The sequence below is a fragment of the Crocuta crocuta genome, unplaced genomic scaffold (assembly GCF_008692635.1).
Source record: "Crocuta crocuta isolate KB4526 unplaced genomic scaffold, BGI_CrCroc_1.0 scaffold345, whole genome shotgun sequence".
Lineage (NCBI taxonomy): Eukaryota > Metazoa > Chordata > Mammalia > Carnivora > Hyaenidae > Crocuta > Crocuta crocuta.
Window position 1 is genome coordinate 3,166,496 of NW_027527574.1, and position 17,415 is coordinate 3,183,910.

At 40.2% G+C, this 17,415-nt stretch overlaps 1 protein-coding gene across 1 annotated transcript in view; it reads left to right on the forward strand.

The window, feature by feature from the left end:
* DCLK2 (doublecortin like kinase 2) overlaps positions 1-17,415 on the forward strand; it is a gene marked incomplete at its 5' end in the record, with an annotated part of 150,975 nt that continues 133,560 nt past the window's right edge. The window contains one exon of the mRNA XM_077770593.1: positions 1-403. Coding sequence (XP_077626719.1) covers positions 1-403 — 403 coding nt within the window. The remainder of the gene's footprint in view (positions 404-17,415) is intronic.

Here is a 17,415-nt window from a genome sequence, read left to right on the forward strand (position 1 = left end):
ATTGAACTGGAGCACTTTGAGGAACGGGACAAAAGGCCGCGACCGGGGTCGCGGAGAGGGGCGCCCAGCTCCTCGGGAGGCAGCAGCAGTTCGGGCCCCAAGGGGAACGGGCTCATCCCCAGCCCGGCGCACAGTGCCCACTGCAGCTTCTACCGCACGCGGACCCTGCAGGCTCTGAGCTCAGAGAAGAAGGCCAAGAAGGCGCGCTTCTACCGGAATGGGGACCGCTACTTCAAGGGCCTGGTGTTTGCCATCTCCAGCGACCGCTTCCGGTCCTTCGATGCCCTGCTCATCGAGCTCACCCGCTCCCTGTCGGACAACGTGAACCTGCCCCAGGGCGTCCGCACCATCTACACCATCGACGGCAGTCGGAAGGTCACCAGCCTGGACGAGCTGCTGGAAGGTAGGAGGAGAGGGCCCGGCGCGGCAGGTGCGGCCCAGCGCGACAGCAGGTGCAGTGGCCACGGGCCGGCGCGCGCCCGCTTGCGCTGCGCAGAGGGGAGTTTACGGGGTGTTTTCTAGGCGGCCATGGGAAGTACGTTTCTGTCTGCTTTTCTATAGATTGTGTGGGGCGCGCTCCCACGTACACTGTCCTTCCCCAGAGATTTGTCTTTAAAAAAGAAAAAAAAATCCTAGAGGGCTTTCGTGCCATCTCTTAAGACTGGTGAACTTGGAGTTTTTGTTTGTAGTGCAAATTGTTTGAAAAGGTGGCTCTCAGCTGAGGATCTGGGTAACCCTCTTGCTGATAAGCTAGATTTTCGGCCGTGTGTGTGGACCTCAGTGCAGGCACCTGTGATGTTCCAGCGTTTGGGACTCCATTGTACCTGCTCTCCTCAGAAGTTGTGGTTGTGAAACGGTCCAGGTTGGCTTTCCTAGTTTCGTTTGCAGCGTGTAATTTAAGGTCAGGAGGCATGATCCTAGACAGTGGTTCTCAACCTTGGCTGCGTCTTGGATCACTAGAGACTTTAAAAAATTATGGATGGCTGCCCCCTACCCCCAGATATTTGGATGTTTGGGGTGTGATCTGGGCAGTTGGAGCTTTAAAAGCTCCCCAGGTGGTTGCAATGTACAGCCAAGATTGAGAACCACTGTGCTAAAGGGTTTTCCACATTTGGTTGGTAATGAGGTGAATCAAGGTCAGTTTCTCCTGCCTCCCTCCCCTACTGAAAGTAGCTAGTTAAGATGATAGAGTCTGTTGGAATCAGCAGTTGGGGCCTATTATGAATTAGTAATCCTAGAGCATTAATGGGGCTTTACTCAGAGGGTCTGCTTGGCTGTGTGTTGTGTCATCCTTGAATTTATTCTTTCTTTTCAAGGTGAAAAGCGTCACTAGTAGTTAACTTCTTTCCAGATCTAAACAGCACCTATAGAGACAGAACCCAAGTGTATGCAGACTGCATGTTTGCATACAGTCTCCTCTCATGCATCTTTTTGAGGAAAAATAAAAAAAAGCTTGGGGAGAGGACGAGAGAGAGAGAGAAAGTCCCAGGCAGGCTCTGCACTATCAGCTTGGAGTCTGACTTGAGGCTTGATTCCATGACTTGTGAGATCATGACCTGAGCCGAAATCAAGAGTTGGATGCTTACTCCACTGAGCCACCCAGTGCCCCTCTCATGCATCTTCTTAATGCAAATGGTACATTCCATGTAGTGATAGCAATACTGGCTTGACACGGAAAGGAAACTGAACTTTGAGCCAACTATTTTTCTTATATTATCTCATCATGTTCTTTTGGCTTGAAGGCAGTTTGCCCATCTTATACATGAGGAAACTTGAGCATCATGCCTTGTTACACAGCGCCTGCATATAATGCCCTTTCATCTCCAGTTCACCTCTAATAAATTGATGTAGCCATACTAGGAGTACTGAAGGTGGTTGAGTTTCTCTACTCAGTCATTGTTATCAGAGGTTTTCCCTGTCTTGGCTAGATGAGGACCCTGCCAAAATTAAGTTGTCTCTTCAGCCTATGTGTATGTGTTTTCTCGACTTCACACATTCACTTGGTCGTTGTGTGTTTTGGTTTTAAAGTCTTCCTGAGGAGGTGATGACAGCCAGAGGAGTTTAAATGATACATTTTTTAAAGGGCTTTATTACTTTATCATGTGAAATACTTAAAAGTAGCGTTTGCCTAGATATTTCAAAACTGAGTAACATTTTCTGGCTGACCCAAGCCATATTAGCAGCCCTGTGGAAAAATCAAGGCAATGCCTATTGCTGAAGCACCCATTTCTCACATTCCCTTTGGATGGTGTGTATTGTGTCTGAGGAGGGACAAAAATTTTAACATACTTTCAAGTAATTTTAACAGTGTATTTGCTACATGAAGTTAGTGTACTCCAGAGATGAATATCATCATGGTGGGGGAAGGGGTGGTCAAGATGACCATTATGCATATGAGTTAATGAGAGCATGTATTGTACCCTGAGTTTGAGATTGCCCAGGAATTACATGCTCCACTGAAACTGTGTAGTTTCACTTGATCTTAGCCAAAAGGCCGAGAAGGAATGAAACTGTGTAGTTTCAACTGTAAGTTGAAAGTTGACAAGTTTATTTCCCATTATGTATTCGCTGATGTTTGGAGGATGGGGAACCATAAGTATGGATACAGTCCAAATTTTACTGCTGTATGATAAATAATATAACATAAATAACTTGCACAATAGAAATGTTTTCCTGGTCTAGCCAGTTGCCTGCTTGTTTCAAGCAGTCTTTAATATAAAAAAATTACTGCAAAAGAAGAAGGTTTGTGCCCTTTTGTCGTAGTGACATTCTCTCTGACAATGGATCTTTGTCTAGGTCTTGAATTTCCAAAAAAATGAGTGGAATACCTTGTTGCAAGGCCGTTTGCAAGAAAAAAAATCATTACTTAATATCAATCATTTTCAAACTTAAATAGTTTAAACTTTTAGTTAAAATTGTGTGCTCAGATGTTCAGATTTATCATGAGGAAGAACTAACCAGCTATCGGCAAAGTTAATATTTGCGTCAGTAAAAATGAATACAGACTATATGAATAGTGTTGCCCATATGGTCAAAATTGACTAATTCATTTCAGATAATTTTTAAAAATGTTTTATTTTTAAATTGTATTATTTTAGTAATCTCTACACTCAATATGGGGCTTGAACTTATGATTCTGAGATCGAGAGCCCTAAGCTTTTCCAGCTGAGTCATCCAGGCACCCCTGGCTATTTTAGTTCATTTTTTTTTAAATAGGCTTCAGGCCCAGTGCAGAGCCCAGCAAGGAGAGCAAAATGGGGCTTGAACTCATGACCCCAAGATCAGGACCTGAGATAAAATCAAGAGTTGGACATTTGAGTGAACCACCCAGGTGCCCCTCCCTCCCCCTTTTTTGAGTGTAAGTAGGGGAGAGAGGGAGACAGAGAGAGAGAGATGAGAATCCTAAGCAGGCTCCATAGTCAGTGTAGAGCCCGACTTGGGGCTCGATTCCATAACCCTGGGATCATCACCTGAGCGGAAACCAAGAGTCAGACACTCAACAGCCTGAACCACAACAGGTGCTCCTGGTTCATTTTCTTAAAGTGTTTAATTAATTAATTTGAGAGAGAGAGAGAGACAGACAGGGAGTGTGAGTGAGAAAGGGGCAGAGAGTGGGAATCCTAAGCAGGCTTCATGCTGTCAGTGCAGAGCCCCACACAGGGCTTAATCCCACGAACCATGAGATCATGACCGGAGCCAAAATCAAGAGTCAGATGCTCAACCAAATGGCACCCTGCCCCTGGTTCATTTTTAATAAAGATTCTTTGATATTAGTTTTTACAACATTATATTCTGTTCTCTGCATCTTCCATCCCACAAAACTTGTAGTTTAGGAGATTGCTTTTCTAAAATATTTTTCTAAAACGCTAGAATAGAAAGTGATGATTCAAGACAGCTGGGCATGAACACTCATTTAGAGCCCCAGTCCTGTTGAACTCACATGACAAAAGAAATTTGCATGGCCCAGATTTTTTTCTTTGGCCATTGACCTTGAATGTCTCTGGAGACTGAAAACAGTATTCAGGTGTTGGCTGACACTCCTCCTATACTATGCTAAACCAGCAGGCATCTTTAGCCTTTTGGTTTACTTCCCCTTGCTGGATTAATTTCACTGAGTTGGTGCTGTGCATGCCTGTACTATGTTTAGTCTTTGAAACTGGATGGGCACCTTCTCTCAGAGGAGGACTGTGAGTCATAACAGTCAGTACTGGCAAAATCTGTTTCTGATGTCTGAAGCCATGATACAGTCAAACTTACAGCATCTCTGATAGACAATTGAGGATGTTCAGATGACTTGTTCTGAAGTTCTCATGTCTGCGGCTAAGAGAATTCCTAATCTTAGGTGTTTAAGTTTATTTAAGTAATCTCTGCACCTGACATGGGGCTCGAACTCATGACCCATAGATCAAGAGTCTTATGTTCCTCCTACTGAGTCAGCCAGGCACAACTCTAATCTTAGTTTTTGTTTCATGACAGTTCTCCCCTTCTGAACACTTTGGCTATATTTGTAAAGTTTTGATGTCCTAAAGAGAGATGGATGGTAGATTCATGGATAGTAGAAACCATGTCTGATTGAGTCAGGATCACTGGGGTCTAGTGACTGGATTTAAGGAAAAATCACCTCTGTTCTCTGGGCATTAGAGTCCTTTCCTATTGAATGAAAGGTTGGCAGATTATCTAAAGAAGATCCTTTCTAGACTGAGACCATATATACCCTTCTCCTTTCTGAGCGATTACTGAGTGTATGATGGCCTGGGCTGCCTTTCCTTACCCAGAACCTGTCTTCCAGCGAATGTCCTACTACCAAGAAAGTAGTGGATATAAGGGTTTGATGAAGTATTTGCCAGGAGTCACAAATATTAATAGCCACCTGTCTCTGCCTCTCTCATTCCAAAGTAAAATGTTGATTTATGTTATTTTGATCTTTTACTCAGTCAGCATCAAATATCGAACTTTTTTGCAAGAAAATTTTGATTATTTTGATAAGTGATACTTCCATTCATCCATTAAATGAACTTTAAAATTAGCTTTAATTCATTTGAATTTAAGAGAAATAAAGTTCTAAAGTGATCAAGCACTTGACATTTCTGAGGTTCTTATAGTAAGCCTAGTTTATTGAATTTATTTGGGTAGGTCAACCTCTTTGAAGGTGTTAAGCTGAAATACAGTTACTGAAAGAGTTTTTAAGTAAAAACGATCTCAAGAACCCAGGGTAAGGGTTCCCCCTGGAAGATAGATTTTTTATAGTAATAATAGAAATCGAGTTCTTTGAAACTTGAGGTAAGGAAAGAAACATAAACTCCATAAGATATTTGCATAGAAGTCAAAAGTAGTACACCAAGGCATTTATGATGATCAGATGTGGCAGTTTAGCATTGAATTTTAGGTGTGCAAGCCTTCTCTGGCAGACTCGTAGGTTCTTCAAGAACCTTCCAGGCCTTGGAGATATTGGTCTGATAGTTGTTGATTGGGAGAATATTTGTTGTTTCAAGTGCTGTTCCAGGGTACAGTTTCCCCTGAGATGCTCACATTCTAGAGGGAGAGAGATAGTGAACACACACACACACACACACACACACACACACACAGAGTTGGTTCCAGCTCACGTGCTGTAAAGGAAGTAGTAATGAGGTGGGGGCAAAATGATGAAAACCTCATTCCTGAGGAATAGATGTTGGAGTTAAGGTCTGAGGTCAAGCTTAGAACTCTTCCCTTTGCTTACTCACAGCATTTTTCCGTAGCGCTATTATAACACTGATCTTTGTAATTAGTGGTATATCAGGTCTGTCTTGCTGCACTAGACTGGGAGCATGGTGAAGTCAGATCTCTGGGACACACAGTAAGTTTGCTGAAGAAGTAGACAAGAAAGCGATTGTACTTCTAAGTCCCTTGCTTGTCAAGGGAAAGCTTTATATGAATTACATTTGAATTGAGTTGTTCCTCTATATTTGTGGAGAAGTACATATTTTGAAAAGATGGATTATGTTTAGATACATCAATGATTCTATGTTCACTCATCATTGTGGAGAAAGTCACTTTTCTGTAACACCTGCTTCTACAAATATTATTTTCTTCCTCTCATTTCCTAAAACAGACGTTCAGATGTACTATAATACAGCCAACTAATAAGCTCTTTCCGGAGGTAATGGGAAGAGAAGTTTTCATTTGAAGAATAAAGAATTATTAAGGGTGAGGGTAAGAAATGGAATATTTGGGAGAGCACTTATGAATTCGAGTGGGACACAGTGATACTTTGGTAGTTAAAAGAAAATATCAATATTTCTTAAGATTTTAAGCTATGGAAATAGGTAATTTATGATCCTGTGATGTAAAATAAAGAAAACTAGATTCCTTTGGGCAGTAGTTGTCAAACTGCTTTCTTCATTGCTGGGAAGGCTAGGGGAGTTGCTGTCAGTCTCTACTGCCTGACTGGGTCTCTTCCCCCGCATTTTCCCCTGCCTATACCCTCACCACTTTTGTTTTTATTTCTTCAATTGATAAGGTAAACCACTACTCTGAGGATTCAGGATTCTTACATTGGCACCATCTCACCATAAACATGTGAGATTTTTATTTATTTACTCATTCCTTTTTCAAGTTTTTATTTAAATTCCAGCTAGTTGGGGCACCCGGGTGGTTCAGTCGGTTAAGTGTCTGACTTCGGCTCAGGTCATGATCTCACAGTTCATGGGTTCAAGCCCCCTGTTGGGCTCTGTGCTGAGCCTGCTTGGGATTCTCTCTTCCTCTCTCTCTCTCTGTCCCTCCTCCACTCACGTTCTCTCTCTCTCTCTGTCTCTCAAAATAAATTTAAAAAAATTCCAGTCAACGTACAGTGTAATATTTGATTCAGGGATAGAATTTAGTGATTTTTCTCACTTACATGTAAAACCCAGTGCTCATCCCAAGTGCCCTCCTTAATACCCATTTAACCTATCCCACTGCCCACCTTTCCTCTAGCAAAGCTCAGTTTTTTCTCTATAGTTAAGAGTCTGTTTTCTGGTTTGCTGCTTACCTCCCCTTTATGTTCATCTGTTTTATTTAATTCCACATATGGGTGAAATCATGTGGTGTTTGTCTTTCTCTGATTTATTTCATTTACCGTAACACTTTCTAGCTCCATCCACGTCATTGCAAATGGCAAGATTTCATTTTTTAAAATTTATTTCTGAGAGAGAGTGAGAGAGTGTGTGTGTGAACAGGGGAGGGTCAGAGAGAGAGAGGGAGACACAGAATCTGAAACACGCTCCAGGCTCTGAGCTAGCTGTCAGCACAGAGCCCGAGGCGGGGCTCAAACCCACGGACCGCGAGATCATGGCCTGAGCCGAAGTCAGACACAACTGACTGAGCCACCCAGGCGCCCCTGGTTGTTGTTGTTGTTGTTGTTGTTTTAACTTTTAAAAAAGTTTTTAAATTTATTTTTGAGAGAGAGAGAGAGTGCACGACAAAGCAACAGAGTGTGAGCAGGGGAGAGGCAGAGAGAGGGAGACACAGAATCTGAAGCACGTTCCAGGCTCTGAGCTGTCAGGCCAGAACTTGACACAGGGCTTAATATCATGAACTGTGAGATCATGACCTGAGCCAAAGTTGAATGCTCAACCAGCGGAGCCCTCCAGGTGCCCCAGATTTCATTCTTCTTTTTTTTATGACTAATATTCCATTGTGTGTATACATATCTGTATATAGATATGTATATATCTTTATCCATTTGTCAGTTGATGGACATGTGAGATGTTTTATTTGCAGTCATTGTGTGAAATCCTTTACATGTTTCGTCTCATTTAGCTTTTGCAATACCTTCTGAAATAAGGCTGTATTGTCTTTCCATTTTACAGATGGGGAAGCTGAGGCTCAGAGAGGATAAGGAAATTGCCCTCTCACACCTTTAGTAAGAGGTGTAGCTGGAGTTTGAGGCCTTGGATTTTGAACTCTATTCTGAACTGGTGTTTTCTACCATCTGTGAAGAAATGGGGTCTATTCCACACCCCCCCAAGTTTACATAGGTCACAGTAGATGAGCAGTCTAGAGCTCCATCACTGTTAGAACCAAACCTGTTAATCTCTTATGTTTAGAAAATGAATATTACAGTAGTTCATTAGTCAGTGTAGGTGTAAAGACAGTTTAGGATGTTTCATGTATGGGTCCTGAATTAAATGCATTATCCTACACACCTGCAAAGTAAGATCTGTGCACAATTCTGCATAGTTGCCTTGCTTGACCTCAGTAAAATGAAAGACATGTTACGTAATTGCTAAGGCCCTTTCCCCTTTAAAGTTCAGTGATCTTGGGAAATCCTTCAGGGCGTGGGAAAGAGAAATGATTTTGGCTCTCTCTAGATTTATGTCCCTTTTTAAAAGTTGGCCAGGGTTAGGGGCTCCTGGCTGGCTTGGTTAGTAGAGCGTTGTCTTGAGGTTGTGAATTTGAGTTCCATGTTGGTTGTAGAGATTACTTAATAAAATCTTAAAAAACGAAACAAAACTAAAATGTTGGTCAGTTTATATGGAGTTGTTAGAACCCTTAATAACCTGCAGGAGACTCTTCTCCATAAAACATTCCCAGGAAAGGGAAAATTACAAGGGAAAAGGCACTGGGAGCACAGCTGTTTTATTCATTTCTTTATCCCTTGCAACAAATACCTTTGGGCACATGATATTTGATTATTTAATGTTTGTGCTATATATAAGAACTTTTAGTAGGTGGGAATAGGTGGATATAGGTGTTTTTGAGATCCTTTCTTAGTTACCACAGCCAGCTGGATAGTTGGCCAGATTTGTAGAGGTAGAGTAAGGCAGTAGACTAGGCATACCGTAATTTGTGAGAAGCTCTATTTTATAGACTGAAGGAAAAGGAAAAAATTGGCTTATGAGATCAACTTAAGTAATTTTGATTACCTTTGCATAGCATCTCAAAATGACTAAAGTAATATACAATTATGATGTACTATGTTATCTGCTGTTTACATGTTGATTAAATTATACTCTCAATGAAAGTTCTAACATATCTTCACTGATTTCTCTTTCTTCACTGTATATGTTTTTACAAACTTGAGATAACTTTAAGTTTTACGGCACCTCGGTGGCTTAGTCGGTTAAGCATCTGACTCTTGATTTGGCCCCAGGTCATGATCTTGTGGTTTTGAGAGTGAGCCCCACATCAGGCTTGGGCTGAGCATGGAGCCTGCTTAAGATTCTCTCTGCCTCTCTCCTTTGGGTGCTCTCTCTCTCTAAAATAAAAAATTGCTTTAAGTTTTAAATAATAACAATATATTTCTTAAAAGTAATGATCGGTGCTCTTTTCCCAATACCTTTGTCCATTATATTAGGCTTTTTACTTAACAGTATTTTGCCTCATTGGCAGAAAATCAAGGAAAGAAAAAAAGGAGTTATGGAATTTTACTGTTGATATTCATGTTCATCAAGCCTCTGTGAGAGAAACAACTTGAGAAATAGCCTGATGTGAACTCCTCTCGTATTAGTTTAGTGATCAAGGTGAATAGATGGAAGGCCCCACATGAACCCTATGATGTATATAAAACACTTAGCAGAGTCCTAGCATTCAGTGGCTCTTTGACAAATGGTAGTGGTCCTCAGCATCTTAAACCAAATTTTATGCCCTTATAACTTGCCTGCTGTATTCTAGAGGCACCCTTTGGAGTTACATGTGACTTATTCTACTTTCACATGGCAGTTCTTCAGATATCTTGGAACAATGGTCATACTTTACTATTTCTCCTTTCTTTCTGTCCTGCATACATCATCTGTTTTGGGGGCAAACATCTGGCTTCTGAATCTTTCATCACTTGCATTGTATCATTTTGAGCCATCCTCATTATCAGTCACTTGCTTAAAATTGGGGCCAAGTCTTCCTCTTAGACTCACAGTGATATTTAAGGGATGAGGGAGGAAGTGTTAAGCAAAGGTCTCCAGAAGTGGGGGAAACTCTGTCAAGGAAAGTTTTATCTCTGCTCAGATGGTGAGCCAGTTGAAGGACTGACCCTTGATTCATTATTCCCCAGTTGCTTTAGAAATATTAGCTGGGCATATTTTGGTCTGACGTTTTCTCTCTTTCTCAGTATCCTTAAGATTGTAGTATTTCTCAGGGCACCTGGGTAGCTTAGTGGGTTAAGCATCTGACTTTTTAAAAAAAATTTTTTTTAAATGTTTCTTTATTTTTGAGAGAGCGAGAGTGAGAGAGAGCGAGAGAGCATGAGCAGGAGAGGAGCAGAGAGATGGGGGGACATAGAATCTGAAGCAGGCTCTAGGCTTGGAGCTGTCAGCACAGAGCCCAGTGTGGTGCTCAAACTCACAAACCACGAGATTGTGACCTGAGCCAAAGTCAGAAGATTAACTGACTGAGCCACTCAGGCGCCCCAAGCATCTGACTCTTGATTTTGGGTCAGGTCGTGACTTCACAGTTTGTGGGATCGAGCCCCATGTCAGGCTGATAGCATGGAGTCTGCTTGAGCTTCTCTTTACCCTTCTTTCTCTGCCCCTCCCCCATTCTCTCTCTCAAAATAAACTTACAAAAAAGAAAAAACATCATAGTGTTTCTCAAACTTTTGTGTTATTTGGGCCACTTAAAAATGAAACACAATGTAAAAATGTAACAGCTAACTTGTAGAAGTCCAGTATTGCCTTAATTACTTTAATTACATTGTCACTTCAATATATAAAAAAGGTAGGTATATTTATACTATAGGTCTTATACACCAGTACAACCTAAAGAATTTGATAATGTAAATGCCAATAAAACTCATAATGAAAATGTAAAATAGCAATACAAAGCTACAGATACTGTTTGCTCAGGTAAAATTTAGTTCCCACGTGTGACCATGGTACTGAATGCTGAGTTCAGTATGCTATATTTCAGAATGCCATGAAAGGAGTCAATTTTGCACAGTTCGTAAGCCTCCATTCCTGCAGAGTACAATTATGTCCTCTGGCCTTAACTTTACAGATGTATGCACACACATCTTTTACATAGATTAAGTCCACTTCTCTTTTTCCTTATGAACTCCCAGCATAGTTATACCACTTTATGTCAAAGGAGTTAAAACTGGACAGAGTGTGGCCTTGAATGTACTTTATTTTAGAAGCAGTTGTTCCCATGTTCCAGAATAGGATGATAAAAACATTTAAAATTTTATCATCAAGATAAACAGAGGTAAAATTTTCATAGTGAACTTTTATTTTTAAATTTAATTTATTTTTAAAATTTACATCCAAGTTAGTTACCATATAGTGCAACAGTGATTTCAGGAGTAGATTCCTTAATGCGCCTTACCCATTTAGCGCATCCCCACTCCCACACCCCCTCCAGTAACCCTCTGTTTGTTCTCCATATTTAAGAGTTTTTTATGTTTTGTCATAGTGAACTCTTGTAGATTGCAGAACATGCTTGTCCCAGGTGTAAAGAGCAAAAAGATAATGGATATGATCTATAGGTTCTATCCTACCAGGAGAATAGATAAAAGCATTAAAGCTTTTTGGTTAGTGAGTAGGCTTTTATTTTCTTTTTTCTATTTCTACCTAAGTTTTATGGTCTTCAGTTAAACTTCTCTGAAATTTCAATGCTGAAACATGGATTTCTGGCCATACTTCTTGAAAGATATGTAGACATTCAAAGTCGCTTTTGTACCCCTTTCTCAATGGAATGTATCACAGACTGGACCACCAGATGTAACTTTAGGACATGGCTTGGTTCAACCAGTTGCCTTCAGATATGTTGAAAGAACCTGAGTCTTAGAGACAAAAGATCTTGTTTTGTGCCCTCAAACCTGCCCTGCAGAAAATGCCATTATTTTTGTTTTGTGAATGAAACAGCAGTGACCCATGACACAGCAAAGGAGTGCAGAGTGGGATAGTCTTCCAGGCCAGAGCAGTGCACTTTGTGTAACTCGCTGGTCCGTATAAGTTCTGGGTACTGTATAGTTCAGGTAAAAAAGCCTAAGTTGTTTGCCACAACAGGATAATAAATCAGTCTTACTTTTCCTCACTCTGTATTTTTCTCAACCAGGTGGGCATGGGAACTCATGTCTGATGTGCTTTAGATGGAGATACACACATTTTAATCCACTCAGGACAGTCTTGCAAATGCTGCACTTGATGAAGGACATCCAACCATTTTGTAGATGCAGTATACCCAGATTTATCTTCCCTGGTTATATGCCTTTGGAGTATTTTTTTTTCTCAGTTTTGGAAGTTAGGAAAGAATTAAGGTTCCTTAGATTATTGCTGATATTAGACCTAAAGTGTCAGTCAGCCAAGCTTTCTTTTCCTTTTGTCTTTCTATTTTTATGTTACCATATTTAAATATGTGTAGGGGGGAGCTGAGTTTTTCTCTAAGTTTGAAGAGGCCTTTTACTTTAGACTTGTATTATAAAATTCAGTGCTTGCTTCCATTCCAAGGTATGTATACTCTCAATGTCCAAATTTTGTAGAATTGATTTTCTACCATGAATGTCAAAATAGTTTATAATTACAGACTAATTAGTAGTGTTAGGTAGTTAATGTAAACATTTTAAGAGAAGTGGATGAGAGACTTCAAAGGAAGTGACATAAAAGCAAGCTAAACATACTGTTGTTGAATTTCCAACTGCGTAAGTTTGCATGTAACTATCTGTAATTTCTAACACAAAATTCACATTTAACTGTTGAGAGATTACTGTGATTTAGCTATTAAAATTTTATTATACACGTACCCATATGTGTATATATATGCATATTCCATTGATTGAAAGACACATTTATTAGACTTAAAAAGTGCTCTATATACTTGAAAGTAGTATGACACTAATTAATAATGTTAATTATACTTCAATTTTTTAAAATAAATAAGTGCCCTGGAGTCTTGATGTTTTGGTCTGAAATGAATTATGAATGTTGGTAGGTACTAGGCAGCCTTCATATCCTGCTTATTTTTATATATGTCTTAGGTTGCCTTTCAGTGGACTGGCATGACCTATGAATGTCTCCAGTCATGCACAGTATCTTTCAGGAACCTGACCCTGAACCTCCTAGGGTCATTCTGTGTAAACAGCCACACTGTGCAAATGTTTTACCTAGAACTAATGCAAATCCAAACCATGAGATGTGTAAGTTTGCATTTTCATCATTACTTTGACAAACATGTTTTGAGTGTCTGTTATATACCAGGTACTGTTCTAGATGTGGGCAGTATGAAAAAGATAAGTTTTTAAAAGAGCTTCCAGTCTAGGCAGTAGTTTGTAATGAAACGTTTTCAGAGTCACTTGTGAAATTAAAAACCCTAACCTACATGTTCTGGTCCTACTTTCCAGTGATTCTAGTGATTCAGTTGAACAGTGGTGAGGTCTGAGCATCTGTACTTATACAGCAAAGTCACCTGATTTAAAAAATTCTCCACTAAGACCCATTGGAAGAGAGGAAGAATAGATTATTATGAGAAATTGATGCATTCCAAGCTCACGATACAACAAGAATGTAACTTCTAAATTTTATTTTGAAATTGTGAAAATGCACATACGTGTACAGCCCAGTAAGTTGTTATGAAGTGAACACCTTTGTGACTACCAGCCATGTCAAGAAACAGAATATTGCTGTAATCTGAGAAGCCCTCCCTGTGTCCCTTGCTAGTTAAAACTCTTCCCAAGGTAATAATAACCTGGCTCTTTTATCTATATTTCTACCACCAATGAGAGCATCCCTAATTGATACAGGTTAGTTCTATCTGTTTTGGACTCTAGAGAAATTGAATCCTACTACATGTATTCTGTTGTCATCTTTTTCTCACCATTGTTTGTAAAATTCATCCAGGTTAATATGGTTCTTGTTTGTTCTTTTTTTTTGCTGTATATTGGTAGACATGACCATACCACAATCTGCATATCTCTTCTCCTGTTGGACATCTGGATTGATTTTTTTTTTCATCTGTGGCTTTTGAGCAATACTTCCACATATACACACTAGTACCCATGTGCCTGAAATTTTCCAGGATATTTTTCTTGAGGTGGATTCCTGGGTCATATGTGTATGTTGTAAACTTAGTGTGTTGTAATGTTTTTCCTAGGTGATTGAACCAATTTAAAATCTTTCCAGCAATATATGAAAGTTCCTATTGCTTTACCTCTTTCCCAAGAGGGACTAATCTTAACTGGTCAGTTAAAAAGAGCCAATATGGGAGAAGGAGTAAGTAAGTATGTTTCAGACATATAAGAAGCAAAGAAAATAAGAGGGCATGGTGGGTTTGGAAGGACGTTGGAAATATACTGGTATGACACTAACTTAGGAACCTGTGGGAAAGTGGTGAGTGATGAGGGTGGAAGTGTTTGATGCGCTGAAGAGTTTGGTCTTTATTCTAAAGGCAGTGAAGCAGAAGACCTCAGATCTACATTTTAAAAAAACATTTGCTGTGACAGCTATGTGGAAGATGGAGTGAGGCCCCATAGGGAACTTAACTACTCTAATACAAGGAGAAATGAGAGACAACAGAGTCAGAGGATAGATTCCAGAGATGCTTAGACCAAGGTCAACAGTTTTGCCAGTTCTGTTCAATGTGGGAAAGGGAAAAGAGAGGCAGGAGTCTTGGTTTTTGGGTAGGTGACCATATAGATGGTGATTTCATTCAGTAAGTTGGGGAATTCAAGAAGACAGCTTGAGGTCAGAGTGGCCATAATGTGGAGTGAAGTTAGTTTTAGACAGTAGCATGTGAGATATCCATAGATTATCTAGTAGGAGTAGGCTGGAGATGTCCCGAGGATACAGGTGGTGTTTGGAGCTGTGGGGGTGAATGCAACTGCCCACAGAGTCTGAGGAGGATGAAGTAGATGGGTGGGAGAAGAGGATCCTGAAAAGCAGACCAAGAAGGAGTAACCAAAGAAGTAAGAGGTATAAACCAAAAGAAATCAGATCATGGAATCTAAGGAAAAAAGGATTTCTATGAAACATGACTAGTGTCCAGTGCCCTCAGAAGATACCAAGTGAATTTGGAAGGTGTACTTTGCATTTGGCAAACACCTGGCCGGGGATCAGGGTGTTCCACCCAGGGGAATGCAGGGAGCAGAAGTGATGCCACAGTGGTTTAAGAGCAAACAGTGGGTGAGGAAGTGGGGAAAAAACATTTGAGGAGTGCTTTTTAACTCAGCAGTGAATGGAAGCCAAAAGCACATTAGGTAGAGTGGGATGAGGAATGAAGAGAGGGAGGATTTGTGTGTGTTTAAGGTGGGAGGTATTTGTATCTAATTCTGGAGAGAGGGCTGCCTAGTTAAATGGAGATGAGAAGAAAAACGTCCCTGAAACTGCAGCATGGGGAGACAGAAGGATCCAAATCCTGGTGGAGGGACTCAACATCGAATAGGAGGCGGCTGTCCTAGTACTGAAAAGGGAGAGAAGGTGGGAAAAATTGTCATGGTCTGAAATACATTTGTGGCAATGAAAGTTTTCAGAGACAAGAAATTGGGGAGTTCATGGCTTGTAATATCTTCTTCCCTCTTTTTTTTCTTTAAGATTTATGTTATTTTTAGAGAGAGAGCAAGAGGGGGAGAGAGGAGAGCAAAAGAATTCCAAGCACGTTTCACACTCAGTGCAGAGACCCACATGGGGCTCAATTCCACAATCCTGGGATCATAACTTGAACTGAAATGAAGAGTCAAACACTTAACCAGCTGACATCCAGGCTCCCCTATCCTCTTGCCACTTAAGAGGAGGCAGTATCTTGGGTTGAGTAAGGATGAAAATTAATGGTTAATACCCCGGTTGTATTACACAATTGTAGACTATCAACCCGCTATGAGGTAGTGACTTTGAACAAATGTCAGTGGTAAGAAGCCATAGCCATGCCACTGTAGAGTCTTAAAAGATATTCAAAGACTTTCTCTTTGTGCACGAAAACAGTTAAGTTTTATAAGCCACCTTATGCTTCTATCCATCTTCTTTCTATACATAAAGCAAATTTTCTTTGTATATAGTATTCATGAGATTATAATTTCCAAAATGGTTTCCCCCCAAACTCTTATGGTCAAAGAACTATTATCGGAAGGGGGGAGAGAAAGAAATTAAGTGTGTGTGTGTATCTCATTTCTCTGAGAGAAACACCAGAGACCACCAAGAACATACCTATAGTTCAACACATTGAGTTTATTACTCATTGCAGAAAGGAGAATGGACATTGTAGGATATCATGGGGCATCTCAGCAAGGTTAGACCTACATAGAATTTGGGCTTTGGTTGGATAATTCCAGGGAGGATCGAGGAAGCAGGGACTTGCTCTGTATTGGGTGCTGTTAGAAGGAAGGACAATTCTATGAGTATCTCATACTCATTAAATCTTATAAGGAACACAGAGTAGATTGAGGAAAAAAGCTATAATTGGTAAAGAAGTAGCAGTCATTCATTGAGTTGAGAGGAAGATGTCTGATATTTTGTGGGCTTGTTTTTGTCACTTTACCATAGCCTGAGTGACTTTGATATATTCTGTGAGCTTATATCCCAGGGAAGAACATAGGTCTGTCTTAGCATCAGACCAGCTTGTAATAATGTCAAGATTGCTGTTAATGTCAGATCTGTTTTTGATGTTAAGGACTTCTTTATTTTTCTATATCCATATATGATTCATGTTTACATACACATTTATATCTTCGTATAACTCTTATGCGATGCTTATCTTTTCCTTGTTTGGGTGAGTGTGTATTGGCAAAAGTTTAAAAAATCCTTTCAGAATATAGTATTTTATCAATATATCAAAACTCATTACTTTAGCATATACTTTTTCAGGTGTATCAGTAGCATAAAATGCACTGCCATTTGTAATGTTATTGGGGAATCAGCAGAAAACACATGATTTTTGAACTGATCCAAGTAGGAAGTAGGTGGTGGTAAGGGAACACGGAGTGGATATTTTGAGAAATATTTAGAAAATAGAGAGGACAGAACTTGATGTCAGAATGTAGTATGTAGGGAAACCAGAAGGGTGAAGAATGATGTCTAGGTTTTAGCTAAGTAGTTTTAGCAGGAAGTGATGTTCCTCACCAGGATGGGGAGGTAGGGGGAAGTGACAAGTTGGCAGGAAGGTAACAAATCTTAAACCAGAATCCCTACAGAAGCGTGAATCTGGTTGAGGGGAGGCTGATTGCTTCTAAGCAATCTTGTAGATGCCTAGTACCTAACAGAATAATAATTTATTGTTTGATTAACAGCAAGAGCTGTAACTGGCCAAGGAACCAAAATCTTAAATTCTTTTGTCACCATATTCTCCTGATAGGCAAATCTATGGAAGTGACAAAATTACAATCAGGAGATTGTTGCAAGGTGGGGACATAGCAAGGGAAGCTAGCCTAGGTATCTCGGTAGCTGTTGTTATCAAAGTATGACATCTGTACTATAAGGCTTTATGTGGCCAGTATACAGAAACACAAGTGTGACTTCAAAACCATGTCTTAAACCT